Genomic DNA, 23,623 nt, shown 5'->3' on the forward strand with positions numbered 1-23,623 from the left:
ACGTTCTGGTTTCAATAAAAACCTTTTGCAATCTTGTACAGGTTGTTTTAATGCCTTTCTCTCGTGTTAAATTCAAGTTCCGCTGTCCAGGACACGCAAGTTGTCTCTTTTCCAATCCAACACAGAAAGCAAGTGACATTTACGTTTGATTTCCTGTCTGGGACAGAAAGCCTGCTCAGGCAGGCGGAGTGCTCAGCAGGTTGCCGGCACTGGACAGATGTTTTCCTCGCCCCGATGGCTGTCATGGTGGCCTTGGAGCAGGACGGTGCCACATTTGAAACAAGGTAATAATAGCTATCTTACAGGAATGTTGTGAAATGTAATTGAAATAATGTGAGTGACAATGCTTGACCCAAAGTAGGTACCTGATCAATATTTCCTTAGGAGAACACAGCCTTATTAACGATGCCACAGTCTCATGGAAAGCATCTTCTTTATTTCGAGCTAAAAATGTGTTCTGATCCTGCCCTTTTTCACTATGCAGAATGAGTCTAATCTCTCTTCCAAGAAGCCCTCAGCTATATGAGAGTAACTTCCCACGCCTTCCCCACTACACGTTCTCTTTTCCAGCCCCCAAGCCCCGATTTCCTCCAACAAGACAGGAATTTGTTGTCTTCAAAGTAACTAGAAGCATCGGGGTGTTAGTGGATCCTAAGACACACCTCAGCACCAATAACGTGCCTGTAGCCTCAGAGAACCCACACGGGGATTTGTGGGAGATGGATAAAGTTAACCTCGTGATTAGCCTAATGCTTTCTTTATTACGTAAAATTCAAGGAACTTTTTCCATGTGCTCTCCCCGCTCCCAACACGGACTACAGATGCCGTTTTGTTGGAGGGAGACGGTTGTGGGATGAATACATTCTTCACAGTTGAAACCCAGCTCTGAGCCTTTGAAGTGACATTTATTGTGGTCTTGGGAAAGGTTCGGTGGAGGTGAGGAGTGACAGCTGAGGGTGATAAATCAAATGCAGCTCCGTTTTCATTTAAGGGCAAGCTCTCCTCCAGTCTGCCCGGCTCTGTCATCAGCCGGTGCTAGCAGCTTGTGAGTTCTTATGTAAATGGTAAACAGAAGAGTGAATGGTGACAATTTCTTCAACTGCTAGGTTGAGCCGTCAGCTCCCATTCTCTGCTTAAACGTGACATCTTAAGCTCCTGGTTGGAGGAGAGGCATGTTAACAAAAACATTTCAGGGCTAATCCTAATCATAAAGCCTCTCTCAGGAATGATGCCACTTGTGCAGCAGGTTCACAACACACCTCGTCTGCTCTGCCTCCTCAGCCCTGAAGTGAAGGTTGCAATAATCTAGCACCGACTGTCCAATACGGGAGCCACTAGCCACACGTGGCCACAGAGCATTTGAAATCTGGCTAGTCTGAATTGTGATGGGCTGTAAGTATATAATAATACGCACAGGGACTCAGCTGGTTGAGTGTCGTCCTATGCACCAAGAGGTTGCCGGTTCAAGTTCCTGTCAGGGCACATGCCAGGGTTGCGGGCTTCATCCCCAGTAGGGGGCACACAGGAGCCAGCTGATCCACATTTCTCTCTGATTGATGTTTCTATCTCTTCCTCTCCCTTCCTCTCTCTCTAAAATCAATAAAAACACATTTAAAAAAATAATTCACATAGGATTTCAAAGATTGATTATAAAAAACTGTAAAATAGCCCAATCACTGTGGCTCAGTGGTTGAGCGTCAACCTATGAGCCAGGGGGTCATGGTTTGATTCCCGGTCAGGGCACATACCCAGATTGTGGGTTTGATCCTGGTGGGGGGTGTGCAAGAGGCAGCCAATCAATGATTCTCTCTTATCATTGATGTTTCTCTCTGTCTCTCTCCCTCTCCCTTCCTCTCTGAAATCAATAAAAACATATTTTTTAAATTGTAAAATATCGTATTAGTAATCTAAAAAATTCCTTTTAGATTACTAATAAGATATTCATTTTATGTTGGTTTTGATAATATTTTGGATATATTGAATTAAACTAAATAATTTTTAAATTAATTTCACCTTTTTACATTATTCACTGTGGCTGCTAGAAATTTTTTAATTAGATATGTCTTCATAATGTGGCCGCCATTACATTTCCATGGAGCAGCACTAGTCTGGAGGGCAAGGTAGGAAGCTGGAAATCCCACATTTCCCTGGCCCTTCCTCCGGGTTCAGACTTAGGAGCAAAGGGGCTACATCAGAAGGTGCCACTGACTTTACTGCTTCTTGTTGGTTAGACTGCAGCAGTGGTCCTCACACTTCAGTGAACATAAGTGTTATGGATTGAACTTCCCCCAAAACTCATACGTGGAAGCCTTAACTCCTGTGACTAAATTGGAGATAAGGCCTTTAAGGAGGTGATTACACTTAAATGAGGCCATAAGGGTAGAGCCCTGATCTAACAGAACTGGTTCATAGGTTGACGCTCAACCACTGAGCCACACCAGCGGGGCAAATTTAAGTCCTTTTATTGGAAGATAACTCCTGGGGGTGTAGGATATGCTGTCATAGTGCAAAGGCTAAATCAGGGGGAGGATTTTTTAAAAAATTAGCTGAGCTTGGTCACAAATGAGAAAGTAGGCTTAATTCGTTCATACGTGAAAAATACTCTTGAGTCTGAAAAACAGCTCTCCACAATGTATTCTTCATTATTATTATTCATCAGTGTCAATGTGTGGCTTGTTTTTAATTCTTCTACATCGAAGCTAGTGAGACATGATGGTAAAGTTTCAAGACAACATGAAGTTACTAGTGCCTCTTATTAGAAAGCAGCATTTTTCATCCCAGGGTTATGCACCACCATTTTTCTTATTCATTACTGATGCAACATCAAGCTGTGAGCTTCTGCAGGGCTGAAAATAATTCATGCAACCAATCTTCTTTAACAAACTAATCATCTCTCCCCTTCAGGAAGTACAAGCTATGGAACACTGGGGATGATTATGAAAAATAACAGTATTTATATAAACCTACTGGGCTCCACGATTCCTTCAGTACAGTCAGGGAAACTATAACTGTGGTTAAAGATCTTTCCACCAGAACTCTCATGGAGACAGCAAGGGCCTGCCACATCATTTGGACAGAAGTTTCCAAACATTGTTCTCAGAATCCCTTTCCACTCTTACCAAAAGCATAAAGTACCCCAAAGAGCTATAGTTTACATATATTACAACTATCAATATTTGCTACATTAGAAATTAAACCTGAAAATTTTTAAAATGAATTTTTTAATCTTATTTTTAAAAACCTATTAGCATTTTTATAAAACACACTATATTTTCCAAAACAAAAACATTAGTGAGAAGAATGGTATTGACTTACACTTTTGCAAATCTCATGCCTGGCTTCATAGAAGACAACTGGATTCTCCTATCTGCTTCTGTATTCAATCTATTACAGCATCACACGGCATATAGCATCTGAAATGAGAGAGAATGAGAGTGAAAAAGTAGATAACAATTTAGTTTTATTGCTAAGATAGTTTAGACTTCGTGGACCCCCTGAGAGTGTCTAAGGAACCACTGGGGTTCCATGAACACATTTTGAGAACTGCTGATTTGGGATAAGACTGACTCCCATAAATGAAAAAATAAGCTTAACTATCTAGTGAAGAAAGTGCTAGAACTAGAAGAGTGAAAGCTAAATAGAAGTAGAAAACGTAGTATCTGTTTTAAGGGGGTTAAAACGTACTTTGCAATAGAATAGTGGGGCATATTGCATTACTCTTCAAAATATCTGCTGCTCCTCTTACTAGCTTCTCCTAAGTGGGCCCTCCCAAAGGAGACTCTCCCTAAGGGACGAGCATACTCTTCCCACCCTATTGTGTTCATGTCTGACCATCTGAAACGTGAGTGGATTGACATGTGTTACTTCTGTGCAGAAGCTCTCAGGACCACTGCATGATTTCCTCATCCCTCATTTCCTCTCCCATCACACTCACAGGCAGCATGAGGCAGAGCGGCAATCCACCCATGAAATCCATGTAATAAAGTAGTCGTCCACTGAAATTTTTGGAGGTGTTTGTTACTGCAGCATAACTTAGCCAATGGTGACTGATGAAGGTGGGATAAATAAGTACAGAGAAACTTACATAGTGGATTAAGTATCATAGTAATTATTCCCACACATTAAAGAATAAGAAGCCAGAGATGATCTAGGCCAGCATCCTCAATTTTTTTAATTAAGTGTAGCAAGCACTGTGGAGACAGGCCCCCCGCTAGACCCTGACTATTTAGGGATGAGTGAGCGCTGGTCTCAGCAGGGAAGGCAGTGGCAGGGCGTGGCTTTGACATTAGACCTAGATTGCAAGCCTAATTCTGCTGCTCACAGCTGTAGAACCTTAGCAAGTTTCTCTGGATTTTATTATTCTAATTTGTAAAATTAGGATAATATTACCTACTTCAGATGATTGTGAGAATTAATCGATATGATTAAACTACTAGTAGATGGCAGATAGCCTAGCATAATGTATATTTTCAATAAAGACTGCTTTCTTTTCACCTTTGTTCCCCCATCTTCCACCCCCACTCCCAGATGAGGTCTTGGGATTATAAACGTAGCTCTATTAACTGAGTTTCTCAGTTACTTTTCTAAATTTTAGCCTTCCCAAAAATAAAAAAAATTATATGGACAACATACATATAAACACACAAATATATTCATTTAGTCTGTCACTCTAATAATTATTAAATACTGCACTCAATTTACAAATGAGAAACCTCAAGCCGTGAGAGACTGAAAAACTTCCCCAAGATCATATACATCAGCACATAGATATTTATCTCATTTTTCAAATGGCTGATACTATTCAACATATTGATAGTTTCCTTAAACATTCCCTTTTTTATAAACATTTTCAAGTTGCATTATGCGTTTATTACCACAACAAAGGAACAGCCTACACAAATATCTTTTTATACATATGTAATATCATTTGTAGGATAAATTCTTAGAATTGGGTAGTTAGGTCAAAGAGTATAGAAATTTAAATTTGGATAGATAATTGAAATTTCCTTTCAGAAAGTCTTTGCCGATTTATACTCCAGCCCATAGGGTAGGACATACCTTTTCCCAGAGTCTCATCTTTGCTATCATCTTAATCTTCAGTGGCTTATGCCTCTGGATCAGTGTTTACCAAAACATGTTCCCAATACCATCATTGGGCACAGCGTAGGCAAGGCTGCTGCACAGGGAGCACCCCCCTTTTGTCCTTGGTGGGTTAATGCCTTCTTTCTCTGCTTTCACCCACAATGCATTTGGCGAGTCTGGCTGGAAGTGGGCTTTGTTCTGCTCTGAACTACACAAGAATAATTCATCTATCTGAAAGGTAACTTGTCTATTGATCCAGAGACATTGCAGGAGTGTAGCTTTTTCATTGATTATTTGATAATGGGTCATTTCATTTATATCTACTTCTGACTTCTCTGTCTAACTCAGATAAAAACCAGGTAACCCTGAACACATAATTCATCTCAGTGAAAAGCATTTTGCCTGCTCATTCACATTAGCTCAAAAAGTGACCCTGCAAACCTCCAAATCATTCAGAACAATATGAATATGGCTCTTCCAACCTGCCTTGTTCTTGTTTAATATTTGGGCAAGAAACTAAAGGAGCATTTATTTTGAAGCAAATTACATCTCATATTTTCTTGGAATGAGGCAAAAGCAAGCCTAAAACATATTTCAATGGAGTGAACCCACGTTGACAAGAGCACTAGTAATCGCTTCCACTGTGTGTTCTTAGCCAATTTACAACTACGTTCATTGAATTAATAATGATCACCTAGAACTTGCAGAAGCCTAATACCCAGGGCTCTATTCGAAGGTTACTGCCCTGACATTTAAATATTTATTGATGATAACTGGATGACAGATAGGGATGGGCTCAACCAGAAATAAATTCAATCTGCTTGCACAAGCACCCAAGCCAGGAGTCCTCCTCAGGCCACGTAGATGCAGTACCAGGAGAAATGGGGGTGAAAAGAACTTTGAAGACATGTGAAAACTAAAATCTTGAGTCTTATAATTGCTTTGTTGCATTAAAGGTAAAGGTGAACTTCTTAAACATCATTTTTAAACCAAATTGTCAACAAAAGGGAAACGAATTTGGAATTCAACACATTGCTTTCCTGGACTCTCAAATTTCCCTCCTATTTCAAAAAATATTTGAGTGCATTGGGCATCCAATCTGTACAGAGACTAAAAGGAGACTCGGGGCATGGAATGGGAGCAGTAGAAGGTAGAGAAAAAAAGGCAAGAGCGGGAAAAGAAATTGATAATAAAGAAAGCACTGAAAAAAATTATTGTAAAAGATCCTTTAAACCCATGACCTACCTTGTTAGCACTTAGAGACATTTAATCATTATTTCCCCCCAAGATGATTCAGCCTGCTGCTTCTACCTGACAAATAGAAAAATTACAGAGCTAATTTAGGTAGCAGTGTTAACCTCGTTCCTGGAGCATTTATTAGCCAAGATATGCCAAGTTATGCTGCAGTAACAAAGAATCCCAAAATCTTAATGACCAAAACCCACAAAGGTTTATTTCATGCTCATACCACATGTCCATCTCAAGCTGCCAGGGTATTCTGCTCATCACAGTTACCCAAGGATGCAAGCTAACAGAATAGCCAATCACCCTTTCAAGAGAATCTGTGACTGAATGTTCTGGCCTGGAAATAAATGGCACTAATGACTACCATGGAGGCCATGCTTAAGACTTTGAATCCCTTCTCTGCTTCTTACTATCCATGTGAACTTGAAAATGTTACCTTTACACTTGGAGGCTCAGATTCCTTATCTGAAAACCAGGATAATACAATTGTAGAACCTAGCACATATCTGAGGCTCAATAAATGATAGGCTTTGGGGTTTTACCACATAAAAAGACATCCAAAGGGCCCAGTGGGTCCACACGGCTGTTTGCTTTTGCTCACTTGTACCATATTATACACAAAATTCCTTAAAGTATATGTTAAACCACAATGCTTGCATGTCTCAAGGCTCTCACTTCCACGCACTGAGGTTTCTAACAGCTCAACAGTTCAACATCGTACATGGTGAAAGGTGACCTGAAGGTGACTGAAGAAATGAGCCAAGATTTCACATCCAACTTTGTATTTCCTGATTTCCACTACAGTCCGTATTCACTGCCGTGTCTACCTCTTGTGTCTGGGGACAAAATGGGAGAATAATATACTGCACCCCAGGAGAGCATCTTTGTCAGCAAGCTTTTAGACAAGGATAATAAGCCAAAAGGTTACTGTCACTGTTCATACGCAATGATTACCCTTCACAACTGTATTTCCCATGATAACTAAGAAAATTAAAGAGATTCAAAAAAGGATTGCTACTATAATAAAGCAGAAAGATAGTTTATGGAACAATGTGTTTTAGGGACGTGTCATAGGGTGGAAGCAGGAGAGGGAACCCATGCTTATCTCCAGGGAGAGAGGGGAGGCCCCATGGACGGAGCAGGCAAGCTGCATCGGGCCTGACAGGTCCCATTTCAGTGTTATGGGACCAATAAATTGGAGAGAGAATGTAATACCTATTATTTTAATACTTACTTAAGAATTTTTTAAAATTCTGTATCTATGAATTTTCAAGGAGGACCAAGTGGTTTGTGCTAACCCGAAGATGTCACGGCTAATACTCGGTCAAACAAAACAACCCACTTTCCAGATAAAGAGAACAACATTCAATATAATTTCTTCAGGTTTTTAAATGAATAACCAATTAGCAATCACTCAGGCATGAACTAATAGCACTTACTAGGCTTCCCTTAGTGATTTCTCAGAAATATTGGGAGATTAACAGGATGTGATTAATCAGACTAAGCCTATAAGCTATTTCCAAGTACTTGTTCCTTTTTTCTGCCACATGACAGAGTGGGCTGCAGCTAACAATGCCTGTGATCACAGTGGATGACCACTATGGTTAAGTGGAAGCTGGAGGGGTAACAGCAGTTGGCAGGGTAGGCTGGTATCACATACAAGGAAGGCCTTGTCAGTCAGCGACCCTCCGATCACACATTTCCACCTGCTGTGCACATCTCCTTAGCTGTGCTGGTTGAGAAAGATGCAGCCCAGTAAGTTGGTGACTGGTCCATGGTAGGCTCCAGCAATGAGGATAGACACATATGGGCATGGAAAACTTGTAGGGCAGGTAGAGGCCGGTCCTAACACATAAGCCCTGAAACAATTATGTAACAGTCACCAAAGTCATTAACTTGTTATCCGTGGTCCTCAAGTCAAATGGAAGAGAACAGCTTCACTGCACCAACATGGATTAAGGCAACTCTTTGGCTTTTTGACTGTCAATGAGCTTTGATTCAGAAATTACAGAAGAGCCTCTTCTGCTGGAGTCCTGAGCAGACTTGTAGCTCTCGAGACTGCAAGTGCCTCCCTCCCATCCTTGTGTTTTTCTGGCCTGGGTCGCAGTGGCCACCTCGGAAATGAGCACTCAGCACCACCACCATCCACATATGCATGTACCTGTTATAGGAATTAAGTGGTTACCTCCCTCTAGGCAGGAACTAAGCATCAAACAGTCTGTGTAGCAGCCGTAGCACCTGTAGCATGAATTCCCTAAAATGCTTTTGTCAAACTGATGATATATTGTCTTTGCCGGTGTCATGGCCTTGCCAGTAAGTACCGAGGTAAACCGGCTCACACTTCCTGCGAGCACGTGGCTTTTCCCTGTTCCACAGAGTGCCAGGCTTGTGGACTGCTGCAAGGGAAGGAGGGGGAGATAAGGTCAAGAGGGTAGAGCATCCGTCCCACCTCCACACCAAGGCTTCTGCTCTCTCTGTTTAATACATCACGGCTACAGTATTTCACTTGAAGAGGGGTCTGGTTCTTTTAAAAGTTTGAAAACCCAGGAGCTGCCCAGATGATCAGAAAAATAAAATCAGTAGGTAGTGTGCCTCACACAGAGAAGCAGCCATGTGGACAGCAGTCCTAGGTTCCCAGGGTTAAGTATTTCTCTTCTCGACAGGGAACATTAGTTATCTCTCAGCACTCCAAGGAAAACCAGCAGCCCTGAGTATCTCTACAGCCTAATGGGACCCCCTGCTCGATTAACCTTAAAAGGAAAGCTATGTAAGGAAGGAGAAGAGGTATGAACAAAACAAGGAGAAAAACAGAAGCACTCCGCCACCGTGGAAACGCTACCCTGTTCCTTCTTTGGGAATTTACCCCGCCATCTTCACAGGAACAGGCCCAGCTACTGAAAGTTCCACACAGACGGGAGGACACTCAGAGACAAAGGAGCCGAGTGGATTTGCAGTCAGAGGTCCGAGGAGGCCTATCCACTGACAGTCTTGCTGAGTCTCCGGACAGAGAGAAACTAGACCCCAGGCTGAATCATCTGCAGTCAATTCTGGATGCACCTCCAGACAAAACAGCAGTCAGACACCCTGGCACCAAAGATACGACCAAGAAAACACTGGCAAAAGATCTGTTTACAGGTCCCCAAAAGGACCTGTGGAAAAAGGCTTCGACTGCAAATGCACCAGACTGTTTTCATCCTGGCTGTCCCCGCAGCATACACAGCCTGAGGAGCAATGGCCCTGTGCTGCCTCAATGTTCATCCATCAGGCAACAACGGGTATCCAAGGTGGGAGAGCAGAAACATTTTCCCAGAAAAAAACCCAGACTCCAAGGTCTAAAGGGCTCAAGTTAATCCTAGAAGCACGTTTGTGGTGACCCTTCTATCCATGAAGCCCCCCTAAGCTCCTCAGTCTCCTGGGGACCAGACAAGGGGAGGAGAATGGGAGACAGAGGTGATGGTGGATGGAGGAGGAGGCCCAAGGCTTGGGCAATGGGGCCTCAGAACTCAGCCTGCACCTGGCTCCTGGAGCAGGGCAGCTGTTCCAGGCGCAAACACTGATGCTTCCTTTCTCTTCAAACATCTCCCTGTCTTGCCTTTACTGCAGTTCCCTGCCTTTCATCACCCCCAACATCTTCCCCCTGATGAGCTACTTTCAGAGCAGCCCAGGTGCCCGCTGCTCTGAGGCCGTGGCCCCAGGACACCAACTGCCCAAATGGAGCTTCTCTGACGAGCTCAGGGAGGGGCCATTGAAATTATTTTTTCTCAAGCAGTAACCCCACGAGAGCTTCCGTCTCAGTCTGAGGGCCATGGTCCCCACAATGCACCCCTGCCTCAGAGCTGCCCACCTGAGAGCTCTGATGTGGAAAAGGACAGAACCACGTGGCTGGTGCCAGGAGCTATGTGGCTTTGCTTCTCTGACACTGAGAGTTTCCTCCATCTCATCTCCCACCTAAGCCAGCCTCCGGGACTGAAGGCACGAACTCATCCTTTCTGTCCTCAGACAAGGCAGCTCCTTCCACCCTTCTCACCAAGGAAGCTCCTCATCACTGGCTTGGAAGGAGGTTGAGCAGCTTTGCTGTGGGGTAGCTGTGCCCTTGTAATTTTATTACATCTACAGGAAAATTGGGGGACATTTTATAAACCCCAAAGACTTAATTGGATTTTTAGTGATTCATTAGCTCATGAAATCGGGGGTTATGTCATTGTTGAATGAGAGCCAATAGAAACGGATGGGAAATATGTGTCTCTGGCGACCACATGGTGTTTCATAGTGAGACTTCTCTACAGCCAGGGGCCAACAGATGACCAAGGGGGGTAGGTTCCAGTTCTTATTTCTCTTTTGCCAATGAGATGCTCAGCTGTCCACAATTCATCTGGGAGGAGTCCCACGGGAATCTGGCAGTCACATCAGAGCAAGGGAATTTGTTCAGAGTGATTAGAACGGAAAGTTAGAGCAGCAACTTTCTCATATCACTAATTCACAACAGAGATTCGCACTCCTGGAGGGCTTGCTAGGAAGGAAAGACATAAGGCTCAGTCAGAGGAATTTGGATCACCTCAGTACAATAGGATTTGAAGGCTAGAGGCATGTCTACCAGTGCAGACAAAAGAGAGAAGATGGGCCCGGCCGGCGTAAGCTCAGTGGTTGAGCATCGACCTATGAACAAGGAAGTCATGGTTCAATTCCCAGTCAGGGCACATGCCTGGGTTTCGGGCTCAGTCCCCAGTGGGAAGCAATGTGCAGGAGGTGACCAATCAATGATTCTCTCTCATCATTGATGTTTCTATCTCTCTCTCCCTTTCCCTTCCTCTCTGAAATCAATAAAAAGAATTTTTTTTTAAAAGAGAGAGAGAAGGTGGGACCATCAAGGCAGGACCAGGTATACAGTAAGGCAATAAAAGATGGTGGCAGCTGTCCTCGTCCTCTGGTTCTGACGTCCCCACCCTGGTCACACTTGCATGGGGATATGGGGAGTAGACTCCCTCTGCAGAGCCCACAGCCCCCACACAGCCACTGCTTCCTGGACAGTCTGGTCCATGGACAGAGTCACCTTCCCTTGAAACTGAATGGCCCAGGACAGGGACCTAGAAGGCAAGCTCAGAAGGAACTTCACTTTGACTCCAAAGCTCATGTTAGATTCCTCTTAGCCTACATTCCCTAGGCCAGGGCTAAAGGCTGATGCTTTAGTCTGAAAGTGCAAAGTGAAGGGAAAGGAGGGTGGGTCAGGGAAGAATGGGAAGTAAACTCGGGTTGTCTTACTGTGCTGTCCACTACTTCCCAGCAAGTCTTAATGAGATTCAGCCATTGCCCAATAGGTGTACCCTCTTGCCACACAGGACATCCCTGGTCAGGCTATAAAGAGGGGGAAAAAAGTTCATCAAAAGGGAAAATGGAGACAGAATTTATCTGCCCATCTCTAGTCTCCTCGGCCAAAGTGGCCCATGGGCTTCTCTTCCCTGCACTGAGTTGCATCACATGGCCCTGCCCCCGTGGAAGCCAGAGCCCCCACATGTGGTATGACACTCATGCACGTCCAGAAATGCTGGGAGGGGCCTGAGACTCTGGACATCAGAATCCAGAGCCACGCCAGGCGATCCCACCTCAGCAGCTGAGAGGAGTAAGCAGCTGCGTCCAGAAGGCAGGTGAGGCCAAGAGAATAAGGGACATCTGAGATGAGCCAGATACAAAGACATGCTGCTTGGTTAAAAGAAAGCCTTACCCCCTACTCCTAACTCTCAACATAGCCATCGTCACTTCTGAATCCATCCCTGGAATTGGCAGAAGCTGGAGTTTAGGAAGCCTAATGGGAAGCAAGGGCTCTCGGCCGCTCTGCCTCTCTAAGTGACCTTCAGGAATGGAGGACGCCCAATGTCTCGTTGCACCTGCTTCGAGACAGGCTTTCCACTCTCCATCCACAAACATACTATTGACCAGGTGGAATCAGCTTTGGCCCCTCGGGCAATTGTGGAACACTTTGCTGGTTCTTGGTTAGATGATGCATTTCAAGAAGCCAAAAAGACGTATGCATCCCCTTTTCCATATGCTGAAACAGCATTGCAGTAGGCTGAGGGATAAGGGTGGGGCTGTGGAGTCTTACTGCATAATGTCCCTGGGCCATCACTTCCCAGTTATGTAATCTCTCTCTCTCTCTCTCTCTCTCTCTCTCTCTCTCTCTCTCTCTCTCTCTCTCTCTCTCTGTTCTCTCATAAGTAAAAAAGGGCATAAAGTTAGAACCTCCTCGCAGAGTTGTTGTGAGGATGGAAGACATTCCCTGGCAAGTGCCTAAACAGTGCCTGGTACCTAGAAGTCATGAACTATTAGCTATTAGTAGTAGTAAGTAGAAAGTCTCTTGCCTGTTACTAGGCTAAATTTTTGTCTCTGCCACCAAGAAGTTGGGAGGTAAATTTTGATGGCATTGTTTATCAGCGTGTTTCCTTCCCCTGATTTTCTGCTCTATTGTATTTGCATTGTCATGCAAATGTGCTTTGAATAAGCTGCATCTTTTACCTCCTTTTCCATTATGCTTTCCTCCCTTAACCAGCCCCATCCCACTCCTAGTTTTCCAAGTAAAGAAACTGTCAGCTGACTTGTGTGCTACACCTACCACCCTTTCCAGGGTAGGTGCCTGGCTGCGTGCTGACCCTCCTTTAAAAGGTGAGTGCAGCCAGGTAGCATCCAGCTGTCACCACCTGGAGTGCCAGGGACAGCGGAGTGCTGAGGAGGAGGAGCTGGAGAAAGAGTCCTTTAAAATACACAAGTCGCTCTCAGATGGCTTGCTGCAACCTCCAAAGCCCAGGACCACCCCTGAGCTCCTCAGTGTTAGGTCGGAGAGAGCCCAGGATCAGATGCATGCAGATGCGTGAGAAGATAATGGACCCTCCCTGGAATTTCTAACAGATCAGTGTGCCAGACGCAGATACCGGCTCCTCCCTGGTATCCACAATGACCCCCACACAGATACTCCTTCCTGAATACCCTGCTGATCCCCGGCGGCGGGAACTTCCTCAGTTCACGTCCCCGGCCCTCACCCAACCACAGTATAAAACGAAGCCCCACTCCCTGTGGGTGCGAATCCACTGGCCCTGTCTCTGGGGTTCATGGGTCTCCCGGGGTCGCAGAAAAAAACCTCTCCTCTCCTTTCTTTTCTGATGGATTCGGCTCTCTTTATTTCCTACGCCGCTTTCTGGGCCACCTAACAGTCAGTCCCAGCCAACGCTCCCCGGGAGTGGAGGAGGCACCCACCCCACCTTATCCTCCTCAAATGGTGCAAGCTGATTCCTAGGTCGGTGAGTCTCTTGGGTCATGGACAATTTATGACTCAAGGTATAAAACTCAAAGCCAAACAACTGCAGTTTCTTGAGGCTCCTAATGCTACAGATTTCTGTGTAACTTCCTTGGGTCCCCAAAGGTCACGACCATCAGAAGGCCTCACACCTCAGGCGGTGGTTCCCCTGAGTGGGCAGCTGCCCAGCACAGCCCTTCCTGCTGTGGCAAGGGATTGTACAAGGTGCTGGGAGGGGCGTAGGGAGCTCAAAGCTGCAGGGGATGCCTCTTACCCCTGCTCCGTGCTCCCTGAAACTCGTCCCAGCTGCCTTCAGACTGACCACCGCGTCCTGGGGAAGTGATGTGGGCGCTGGAAGAAAAACAGTAGCAAGTGCTCCTGCCCCTGTGGAGTGGGAGAGACCTCCTGCCTCTTAGGAACTGCTGGTGGCTTCTGCTGTGGGCCCCATGTCCCCAGCCTTTACAGTCATCTCCATCATCTCAGGCCACCAGCTGCAGACTGAGGCTGGAAGGTAGGAGGTGGAGGGGAGGCGGGGGAGGGGGGGGGGAGATTCACTGCAGACCACCCAGGGCCCTGTGTGTCAGGAATCCCAGAGGGGACCAGGAGACTGGACTAAAAGAAAGGGCCTGGCCTCGCAGTCCTGGGAAACCATTTAATCCAAAAACAAAACAAGCAAAACAAATTCCAATACCGCCCACTCAGTAACACCAGAACAAGGCCTGCTCATTTGTTTAGGCCCCTGCTAAGCCCAACAAAATAGGTACAGCCATTCGAATTTTACAACCTCTCACTCAGACTGGCAAGACATAATGTTAATTTTATATAAATCAGTTTAATTTCTGTAGCTGAGCCCTATTGTGCTGATGGTAGTGAACTTAACTGTCAAATTGAAATACATGTCGATGCACCCTATCTTCCCCAGCCCCACCCGGGGCCTCTCTCAGCCCCTCCTTGCGTGCCCTTGTGGGGAGCACAGGACCTTGGATGCTCTTCTGCACCAAGATGGGTGCCAGGACTCCAGGAGGCTACCTCAGAGGCCCCTGGCAGACCTCCAGCCGCCCCTGTGGACACTACATAGAGCAAGAGTCATCCGTGCTCTGGGGTCACCCACACATGTCTGAGGCTTCTATCAACATCTCCCCATCCTGGTGCTTGGCTCTGATGGTTTGATCCTTTCTCTGAAATACTCCTGATGTCAAATTCAATTTATCTCCTCTAACTCAAAAACACAAAACCAAAGACATTCTCCAAAGCCAAGAAAAAGTTCGTGTTTGGCAGGAAAGACTGTTCTTGTTTAATTATTCATTCTTTCCAAATTCTATTATTCATGAAGTCCACCTTATGTTCCTTCAGGTTTGTTTTTTTTTTACTTTGGGAACTCAAGTAACAATAACAGTGAGAATAACAATAATAATGATGATGATAATTTTTAAATAGCAACAACTTTTCTCCTCTCAACAAAGAACTGTGGGCTTCTGGCCCCTGGTGTAGCCCAAGGAGCTACAAGACCCACAGGCTCTCTGATGGAGCCTCCCTTGTTCCAGATGCCTGCTCTGGACGCTGAGCTAGAAAAAGCAAAGAAAACAAGCAACCTTTTAGGACCCAGAGGAAGTAAAAGTCTCACCACCCCCGCCCCTCTCCAAACCAGTGCTATACAAGCACTGGTCCAACAAAAACAAGGGGCCCCTGCTGTCCAGGTCTGTGGCTGCCCCACCATTGTTTTGAAGGGAAACACCACCTAGTCATGATGCCCTTCAACTGCCATCTCTTGATTCTCCCTCTTCTCTGTGAGATCCCTCTAACTGAAAAACACAGAAAAGAAAATGGGGAGAGGAAATCGGAAAAGAAGCAAGCCCGGGTCACAGGACTGTTTACGAGTCCATAATATTGGGAAACTTTTAGAAAAACATAGCAGTTCTTTTTCTGAGACACTCATGCATACAAAATAAATGATATTTACTTTTTCCTTTATTACACAAACTATGATTCCCAACATTGATGTAACACTATTACCATCGGTATTAAAATGTCCTCAGCTGTCCTCATGCTGTCCTTTAGGGTCTGACTTCCCCCATATCCAGGATCCAGGGACCACACACTGCACTTCACTGAAATGTCTCATTAATTTCCTTTAATCTGGGATAGTTCCCAGACATATTGTCTTTTATGACCTTGAATTTCTTTTAAGAATCCGGGTCAGTTGTTTTGCAGAATGTTCCCAGATTTGGATGTTTGATTGTCTCTTCTTGATTCCATGCAGGCTCAACATTTCTGGCAAGAATCCCACACAGGTGTCCTCGCATGTCTCACCGAGGCCACTATGTCGATTTGTCCATTCTTGGTGCTGTTGTCTGATCGCTTAGTTAAGGTAGTGTCTGCCAGAGTTCTCCATCATAAGACTACCCTTTTCCCTTTTAAATTCACAAGTAATCTAGAGGATGATACTTTGGGACTGTATGAATATTCTCTTCCCCCCAAACCCTTCACCAAGTGGTTTCAGCATCCATTAATAATTCTTACCTGAATTATTACTATAGTGGCTAAAAAATGCTTTTTAATCAGTCCTGTTTATTAATTGGCATTCTTCTAAAAAAAAAAAAAAAGCTTTTCCTTCTCCCCTTCCACTTTATTTTAGTATAAATGTAAACTGGAGGATTCTTTTTTAATGCAATGTGCTATTATCCATTGCTGTTAATAACTTTTATGCTCAAGTTGCCCCAGATGTGATTAGGGGAGTCCCTTTAAGCAAAGCCTGTGTCCTTTTGACACGCCCTCTTCAGTTTGGAACACATTATGATGGCATTTGAAATGAATGGAGATTAAGAGAAATGTAGAAGGAAGAACCATGAAGGACTGAACAAGAGGGTAGTCACGGTGACTATGGCAACTTTTCTTCAATTAAAACAAAGATGTCATTTTCAGCCAGAGCTTCCTGTGTGCACCACTGAGGCTCCGACGTGTTCAGAAGCCATAGGAACAGGCCTGACAACAGTCTATGCACAAGGAAAGTCCTTGGCAAAGAACTCAAGATTTGTCCCCTGATAGGTTCATAACTTTTGTTATGCCTGGCACATAACCTGTTTTCAGAACAGTGTAGGATGGTGGGCCTTGGTCCTTGGTTGTTAAAGAAGGTTCTCAGGATGAAAGCGTGGGGGCTATGATATGAATCCACCTCCAGGCAGTCCTGAATGTGAGAAAGGCAACCGAGATGATTGTAAAACTCCACCATACATGGAAGTTCAAACAACACTGCGTTGGGACCCTTCTAGCAAGTGGTAACACAAAGGCAAGGGAGCCACTCTCCCTTTGGGAACAGAGCCGCACACAGCATTGGTCTGCTCTGGCCAGAGGATCATCTGACGTAACAGAGCAGACACTGCAGCTGGAGACTTCTTCATGAGGACCTGGAAACTGACCCCAGGAATACTTTAAGTGGCAGAGAAGATGGACTATTTGGATAATGTTGAAAGCACAGAAGAGGCAAAAGCCAGATTACTATGCAAAATACACCTGGATGGTGAACATGGAAATTATAATTATAATTTCCCTGAAAACAAAGGTTCACTGGGATTCTGCTATGTCTCAGGCCAACCAGCCAGTTAGTGGTATTCATGAGACCTGGCTTCCTAGTCCAACATTCTTTGCAGCTAGCAGAAGGATAATGACGAATTCTAGAAGAATGGAAAGAGAAGGAAACAAATCACCATAGGAAAAAGTGGGGAAGAACATGACCTAGAAATAGCCCTAGAATGATCTGGATAAAATAGCCAAATGGGCCAGCTCAGAACACCATGAAAGGGATGTGAAGGGTCAGGAACATGAACAACAAACACGGTCTAAAAAGAAATGAAGTGGAAACAATAAAGGAGAAACAGAACCTCAACAAACACAGAAATGATCACAGAGCAAACAGAAGGCAAAAAGAACCATGAGAGAGTCTGTGCTCAGCCTTGAGTATCTTCCATTCATTTGTTGAGCATCACCCACTATCCAAACTATTCATGATACACTACGATGCCTTCATAGAAACACCTCATCAAAAGCACATCAAACCTTAATGAGAATGGCAGCCAGTCCCTAATACAAGCCTTTGCTTTTCTATTTTAAATCCCTGAGCAACAGTTAGGAAAAAAACATACTTTCCTTCCAAAACCAAGTTTGCCTATATGCATTGTCTAATGCCTCCCCCTAGTGATTGCATATATGATGTACGCTAAGAATCCATGGGTATGGTGAATGCCTTTTATATTTGCAGAGTATTGCCCATTCTTGAGTGCTTTCACACGTGTAACCTCTGTGTCCTGACAACAGCCCTGTGAAACCTCCAACATTGCTTTGGAGTCTATTATTAAAACTGAAGAAAGAGGCCCTGACTGGTTTGGCTCAGTGGATAGAGTGTCGACCTACAGACGGAAAGATCCCAGGTTCGATCATGGTCAGGGGCACATGCCTGGGTTGCGGGCTCGCTCTGCAGCAGGGGCATGCAGGAGGCAGCCAATGGGTGATTCTCTGAAACATGTTTAAGTCTCTCTCCCTCTCCCTGCCTCTCTGAAATAAATTATATATATAAATTAAAAAAAAAAAAACTGAAGAGAACCTAGAGGTGTGGAGTCAGATCTGCATTTGAAGCCTGGTGCCTTCAAGCATCCCTTTGTGATTTCCAGCCAGTGGCTTAAAATGTGAACCTCCTCTTCCATGAGTGTGATACATTGTTGAGGCTACAAAAACTCAACGAATAGGAACCTGAATTCTTTAGAAATGTGAGGGATGTTGCTGCTACTTCTGTTGTTCACAGCATCTTTGAACAGAGTGCTGTCCACTTCCTTAGAAACCCATTTAAGATTTCTGGACCTATTGGGAGGCATTTCTTCCTTGTATCTAACTGAAAAACATGTCTCTATAACTTAAAATCTCCTTTCTTTTGTTCGGTTTTCCTATCTTCTGGTTAGTTCTCCCAGCTGGCCTGGCTGATGACCTGTTGTCCAGTTCGCTTCTGAAGGAGAACCTTGGTGTTAGAGGAGTCCCGTCCTGCCACCCCTCAGCTTTGGCCTCAAGCCCAGAGCCGTGTGCAAGCCCACAGGACGCTCTTCCCTGGCTCCCTCAGCTCCTCCCTCTCAGCTCTCTCCACCCCGAAACCCAGGGAGCTGAGCTTGACAAGAAGAGAACATTCACCCCAGGCTCATTCAGAACTCTTCTTCAGAGACTTTATCCCCTGGTGGACAGAGGACCCAGTTGCTTTGAGAAAGGACAGGAAAATCCATAGGGAGCTCCTTAGAACTCTAAATCATACTTATCACTGAGCAAGCTTATAAAGCATGCGTGTGTACACACACACACATAGGTTCAGAGCAATTACAAGCTCATGAAATCTGCTCAGGGGAGGTGGGAAGGAACTCTTGTAGTCAGCCACCTAAAATAGCTCCAGCACCTGGACCCGGCAGATGTCAGGATGAAGAGCAAGCAGCTTGTTCCCGAGCAAACAGCTTTGACACAAGAGTCACCCGGGCCACCCTCATAACAAGTACTGGCTCCTGTCTCCACTTCAGGGAGGAGTCAAGAATCAACGGCTCCACCAGGTGCCTTTGGGGGTCTTACAAGACCAGCCCTTTGCTGATGGTCCTATACACACCATGGAGGGAAGATCCCATGAGTGGCAGGTGCCTAAATGCAGTCTGTCCTGGGATGCAAGACACGTGGGAAATCTGTCCCTGGCTCGAACAGCTTCTGCCAACTGGTGCACACCTACACCCTCGGGCTGCTGGGGAACCACCTGCGAGCCGCTCCAGCCTGGTTGCTGTACACTGGTCACTGACCTCCAGGAAACCTACTAGTTCTGCCACACCAAACAAGCCTGCTTCTCAGGCATCCCCTCACTCCTCTCTTTCAGCTCTCTCCATTCTGTTTTGGGGGAGCAACAAGTCTGCTCCCAAATACACTGCTCATTCTCTCCTCCCTGTAGGTTCTCCCCAGTCTGAGTAATCAGGGTCTACTGGCTGCAATAGTGGCAGGGGAGCCACTGCAGCCCCAGGACACACAGCTCCCTCTTCGTTCTGATGCTCCCTTTCTCCCCCCAGTGAGTGAACTGCTTACACTGGGCAGTTGGAGATGGATGAGGCAAGCAGGCTAGTGTGGCCCTTCATATTCAGGGCAACTAAGAACTGGGAATACTTAACCTAGAGGGAATGACTTGGAGAGCATAGAGCTATCTTGGCATATCTGAAAAATAACCAAATGGGAGTGTGATAAGCTTTTCCTATTTGATTCTGGCATAAGGACATTAGATAAATTGATGCAAGTAACAGTAGACTTTTAATAAAATTAAATAACCATTAACAATTTCAACTGCCCCTAACTGGAACAGGCAGTATTAACAATGTTCTGCCATTTCAGAGGCAAAAAGATGAATATTTGGGTTGGAATGTTTAGGAAGAGGACACAAACAAGACACCAGAGTCCTCTGAGTCTCTTGCAATTATTTTATTTTTTAAAAATTCCAACATAGAGGAAGATTGAATAATAATACAATTTTTTATACAATTCTTAGAAACTAAACTCTGGAGAGAAGAGTAGCAAAGGAAAGGTTGTAAAATAGAAGACAGGATTTCTGTTTGTTTGTTTTCAGGTGGCAAAGACATAAGTAGCTTTAGAACAAAACGAAGGAAAAAGAGAGAGAAGATGCCGACACAGTATCTGGCCTTCAGATCAATTTCCCAATGGTTTGCTGAAAGCAGCCAGGCAAGGCCTGGGGAAGCCCAAATCCCTAGGCAGGCATCCCTGGTTATATACCTTAGAAATATTATTTGATAGGTGTGCTATGAGGTGAAAAGGTTGGGAAGCAACAATCCTCAATCTATAAAAATAAATTTCATCCATTCATTCATTTAAATATTTGAGCATAATTAGGTGTCAGGCACTTTCTCAGGGCTGGGGATAAAGCAAATAACAAAAAGATTCCTGCCCTCAGGGAGCTTACTGGTACTCTCTGGTGGAGTGACCAAGTATATATTTGAAAATTATAAATGTTATAGACAAAAACAAGTAGGGGGACAGGGAGGCAGGGGGATACTGGATGATGGAGATAGATCTGATGAGAAAGGTGACACTTAAACAGATCTCAAGATGGTGAGGGATCAAGTCAAGAAAAGGAAGTTTTATGCAAGAGAACAAAGTGGAGAGGCCCCATGGTAGAAGCATGACAAACTGCAGGGAGGCCAGGCACTTTAATGCTTCAATATGCAGTGGCACAGACATTTGTCAGTGGTTTTTTAGCATCTGAAGGGCTCAGTTTTTCATCCAATTATTATTTTTTAATGTATTTTTATTGATTTCAGAGAGAGGGAGGGAGAGATAGAAACATCAATGATGAGAGAGAATCATTGATAGACTGCCTCCTGCACAACCCCCCCCCCCCCCCCCACTGGGGATCGAGCCTGCAACCCAGGCATGTGCCCTGACTGGGAATCAAACCATGACCTCCTGGTTCATAGGTCGAAGCTCAACCACTGAGCCATGCCAGCCAGGCCAACCAATTTTTTTTTTTTAAAGCTTCTTCAACAACAAAAAAAACACATGGCCTTGGCCTGGTAGCTCAGTTACTTGGAGCATCATCCCAGATACCAAAGAGTTGTGAGTTCGATTTCCGGTTGGGATACATACCTACTAGGTTGTGGGTTCAACCCCTAGTAAGGGTGTGTTTGGGAGGCAACCTATCGATGTTTCTCTCCCTCCCTTCCTCTCTCTCTCTAAAAAAATCAATAAAAACATATCTTTGGGTGAGGATTTTAAAAAAAAAGATTAACACATGAACTATAACATAGTGCCTGGCAAGAAGGAAACTAAAAAAGTTAATTTTTATTACTTAAAAAAATAGTAAAAGTAAAGTAGAGCTCCTCAACATCAAGTGGGGGTGGTAAGCATGAAACCCTAAATATTTGCTTGTGCTTTCTGTAACCGGAACTCTTCTGGACAAGACTTACATTGCACAGAATCCCAGAGAAGACCAGGCCTCCAGCAGAGAGGTTGTATGAGCAACAATGCCTACCTCATCTTGTCTGAAGGTTGAAATCACTAACTGTGTTGGCCTGTGATGCTAATAGAATCTATTAAAGCTCAATGAAATTAGAACAAGTCTGATAATAAGCATCCTTTTATTTGCTGATGCCATTACAAAAACTGATTACATTAGCAACAAAAGTGTTTTCTTGAGTGGAAGTCAGAGGCAGTTACTCCCCAAAATGTTAAGTAAAACAGTGCACAACATCAGTATTAAAATGTTAAATTTTACATTGTCTTTACCACTTTTGATCTTCTGAACAATTTTATTGAGCAAGATAAGATAAAAGATTACATGTTTATTTTATCTTCAGGAATGTAAAGGTCTAATTACTCAAACAGTTTTTATTATAAAACTAAACTCTGAAGGTGTCTACAGAGTTGGCTTGTTTTTTCTCTCTTTAAATCAGTAGTCTAACAAGGATTAGAAAAGACAAAACTCTGTTCAGTGTTTCTGACAAAGTAGAAAGGGTGGAAACATAAATAAGGCTTTAATTTGGCAAAATATAATACAATGCCTCCTGTTATTCTTGAATGAACAGTTTCTCAATTACTTCACTCTGTAAAAGATCAGAAATAAATAAATTCATTTTAAAACAAAGAAACAAAAGGCAATCAGAAACATCTAACAAGCACCAGAAGTACACATTTGAACTAGCATGGTCCTTTCAACTAGGATCAAAGCAATTAATATTAATAGTAATCCAAGGGGAAAAAAATTCAGAAACTTTTACATGGATTTTAAAATATGAGAGTCAAAACTTCATACCAAACTAAGAATAATGTAAGGATTTTGAAATCCTATTAAAAAACATTTAAGAGAACAACACTGAGAATCCATTTTTATTAGTTCTACTCAAGAGAACTCTACAGCTATTCAGGTGAGTGAGCAGCACTGAAAAGAGGGACTGAAATTTTTACCTTTCCACTCATGCATAAATAGGTTCAGAGATTTTCTGAGGTCATATGAAGCTTTCCAAGTCTGATAAAATGACTAAAGAAATTAACCTTCAAAGGACATAATCAAGTGCAGCATGTGAATTTTGATAGAATGCTGGTTTGGGAAAAATAAAAGCTACTTGAGGTATAATTGAGGGAACTTAAATATGGGTTTAATACTGAATGATGATATAGAACTACTGTTTTATTTTTTGAGATGTGATACTGATACTGTGGACTTGTAAAGGAATGTGTTTGTTCTGAGGAGATGCACACTGGAGTGCTCAGGGATAAAATGTCATCATTACTTTCAAATGGTTTGACATCAACAAAACATACAGAGAGAGAGAGAGAGATGAAGCAGGTAAGCTATGTGAATGTACTATTCATTCAACACTTCTTTGTGTGAAATTTTTCAAAATAAAAAGTTGAGGGGGAAAAGAAGCAATTAGAAAGTTAAAAGTTATCACTGGCTATCATGTTATCTAAACAAGATCAACAGCTGATCAGAAAGTACATATATTAAACTATAAAGTGCTATGTAAACACATTACAGAAAATGAAAACCTGATCAAGTGTAAAGTGTAGAAATAAAAGCTAGTTTTGATCTGGAACGTCAACACTATACTTCACTACAAAAGAATTCTTTCTTTCAGAAACAAGAGACAATAGCATCATCAAATAATCTATTTGTCAATGGGAGTAGGGGAAGCATATATATATAAAACACATACACAAAACTTCACCCCAGTTTTTCTGGATAACACTGAGAGCCTCTCCCATTCATTATTGATAAACCAAAATACAGACCAACTTTAGGAAAAAGTCAGAATTAACACAAGAAACTCTAAGAAGCTGGCAACAAAGGATGAGACAGTATGAGGAGAAAAGGAAGAAGTGGCAGAAGGGATCAGAGCACACGATGTCTGAATCGGGGAGAACAAAAGTACTGATTCAGAGCAGACCCTAAGCCCAGACCACTTTGATTTAAACCCCAGCTCACCAGTTACTAGCTGTGTGACC

The 23,623-nt window shown here is 43.8% G+C and overlaps 1 protein-coding gene across 26 annotated transcripts in view; it reads right to left on the reverse strand.

The window, feature by feature from the left end:
- Positions 1–22,137: 22,137 nt before the first annotated feature.
- KTN1 (kinectin 1) overlaps positions 22,138–23,623 on the reverse strand; it is a gene marked incomplete at its 3' end in the record, with an annotated part of 104,099 nt that continues 102,613 nt past the window's right edge. For all 26 annotated transcript variants that reach the window (XM_081113511.1, XM_081113505.1, XM_081113504.1 and 23 more), the window contains one exon: positions 22,138–22,221. In XM_081113511.1, coding sequence (XP_080969637.1) covers positions 22,217–22,221 — 5 coding nt within the window. The remainder of the gene's footprint in view (positions 22,222–23,623) is intronic.

This window comes from Myotis nattereri, assembly GCF_964212035.1.
Source record: "Myotis nattereri genome assembly, chromosome: 1".
Lineage (NCBI taxonomy): Eukaryota > Metazoa > Chordata > Mammalia > Chiroptera > Vespertilionidae > Myotis > Myotis nattereri.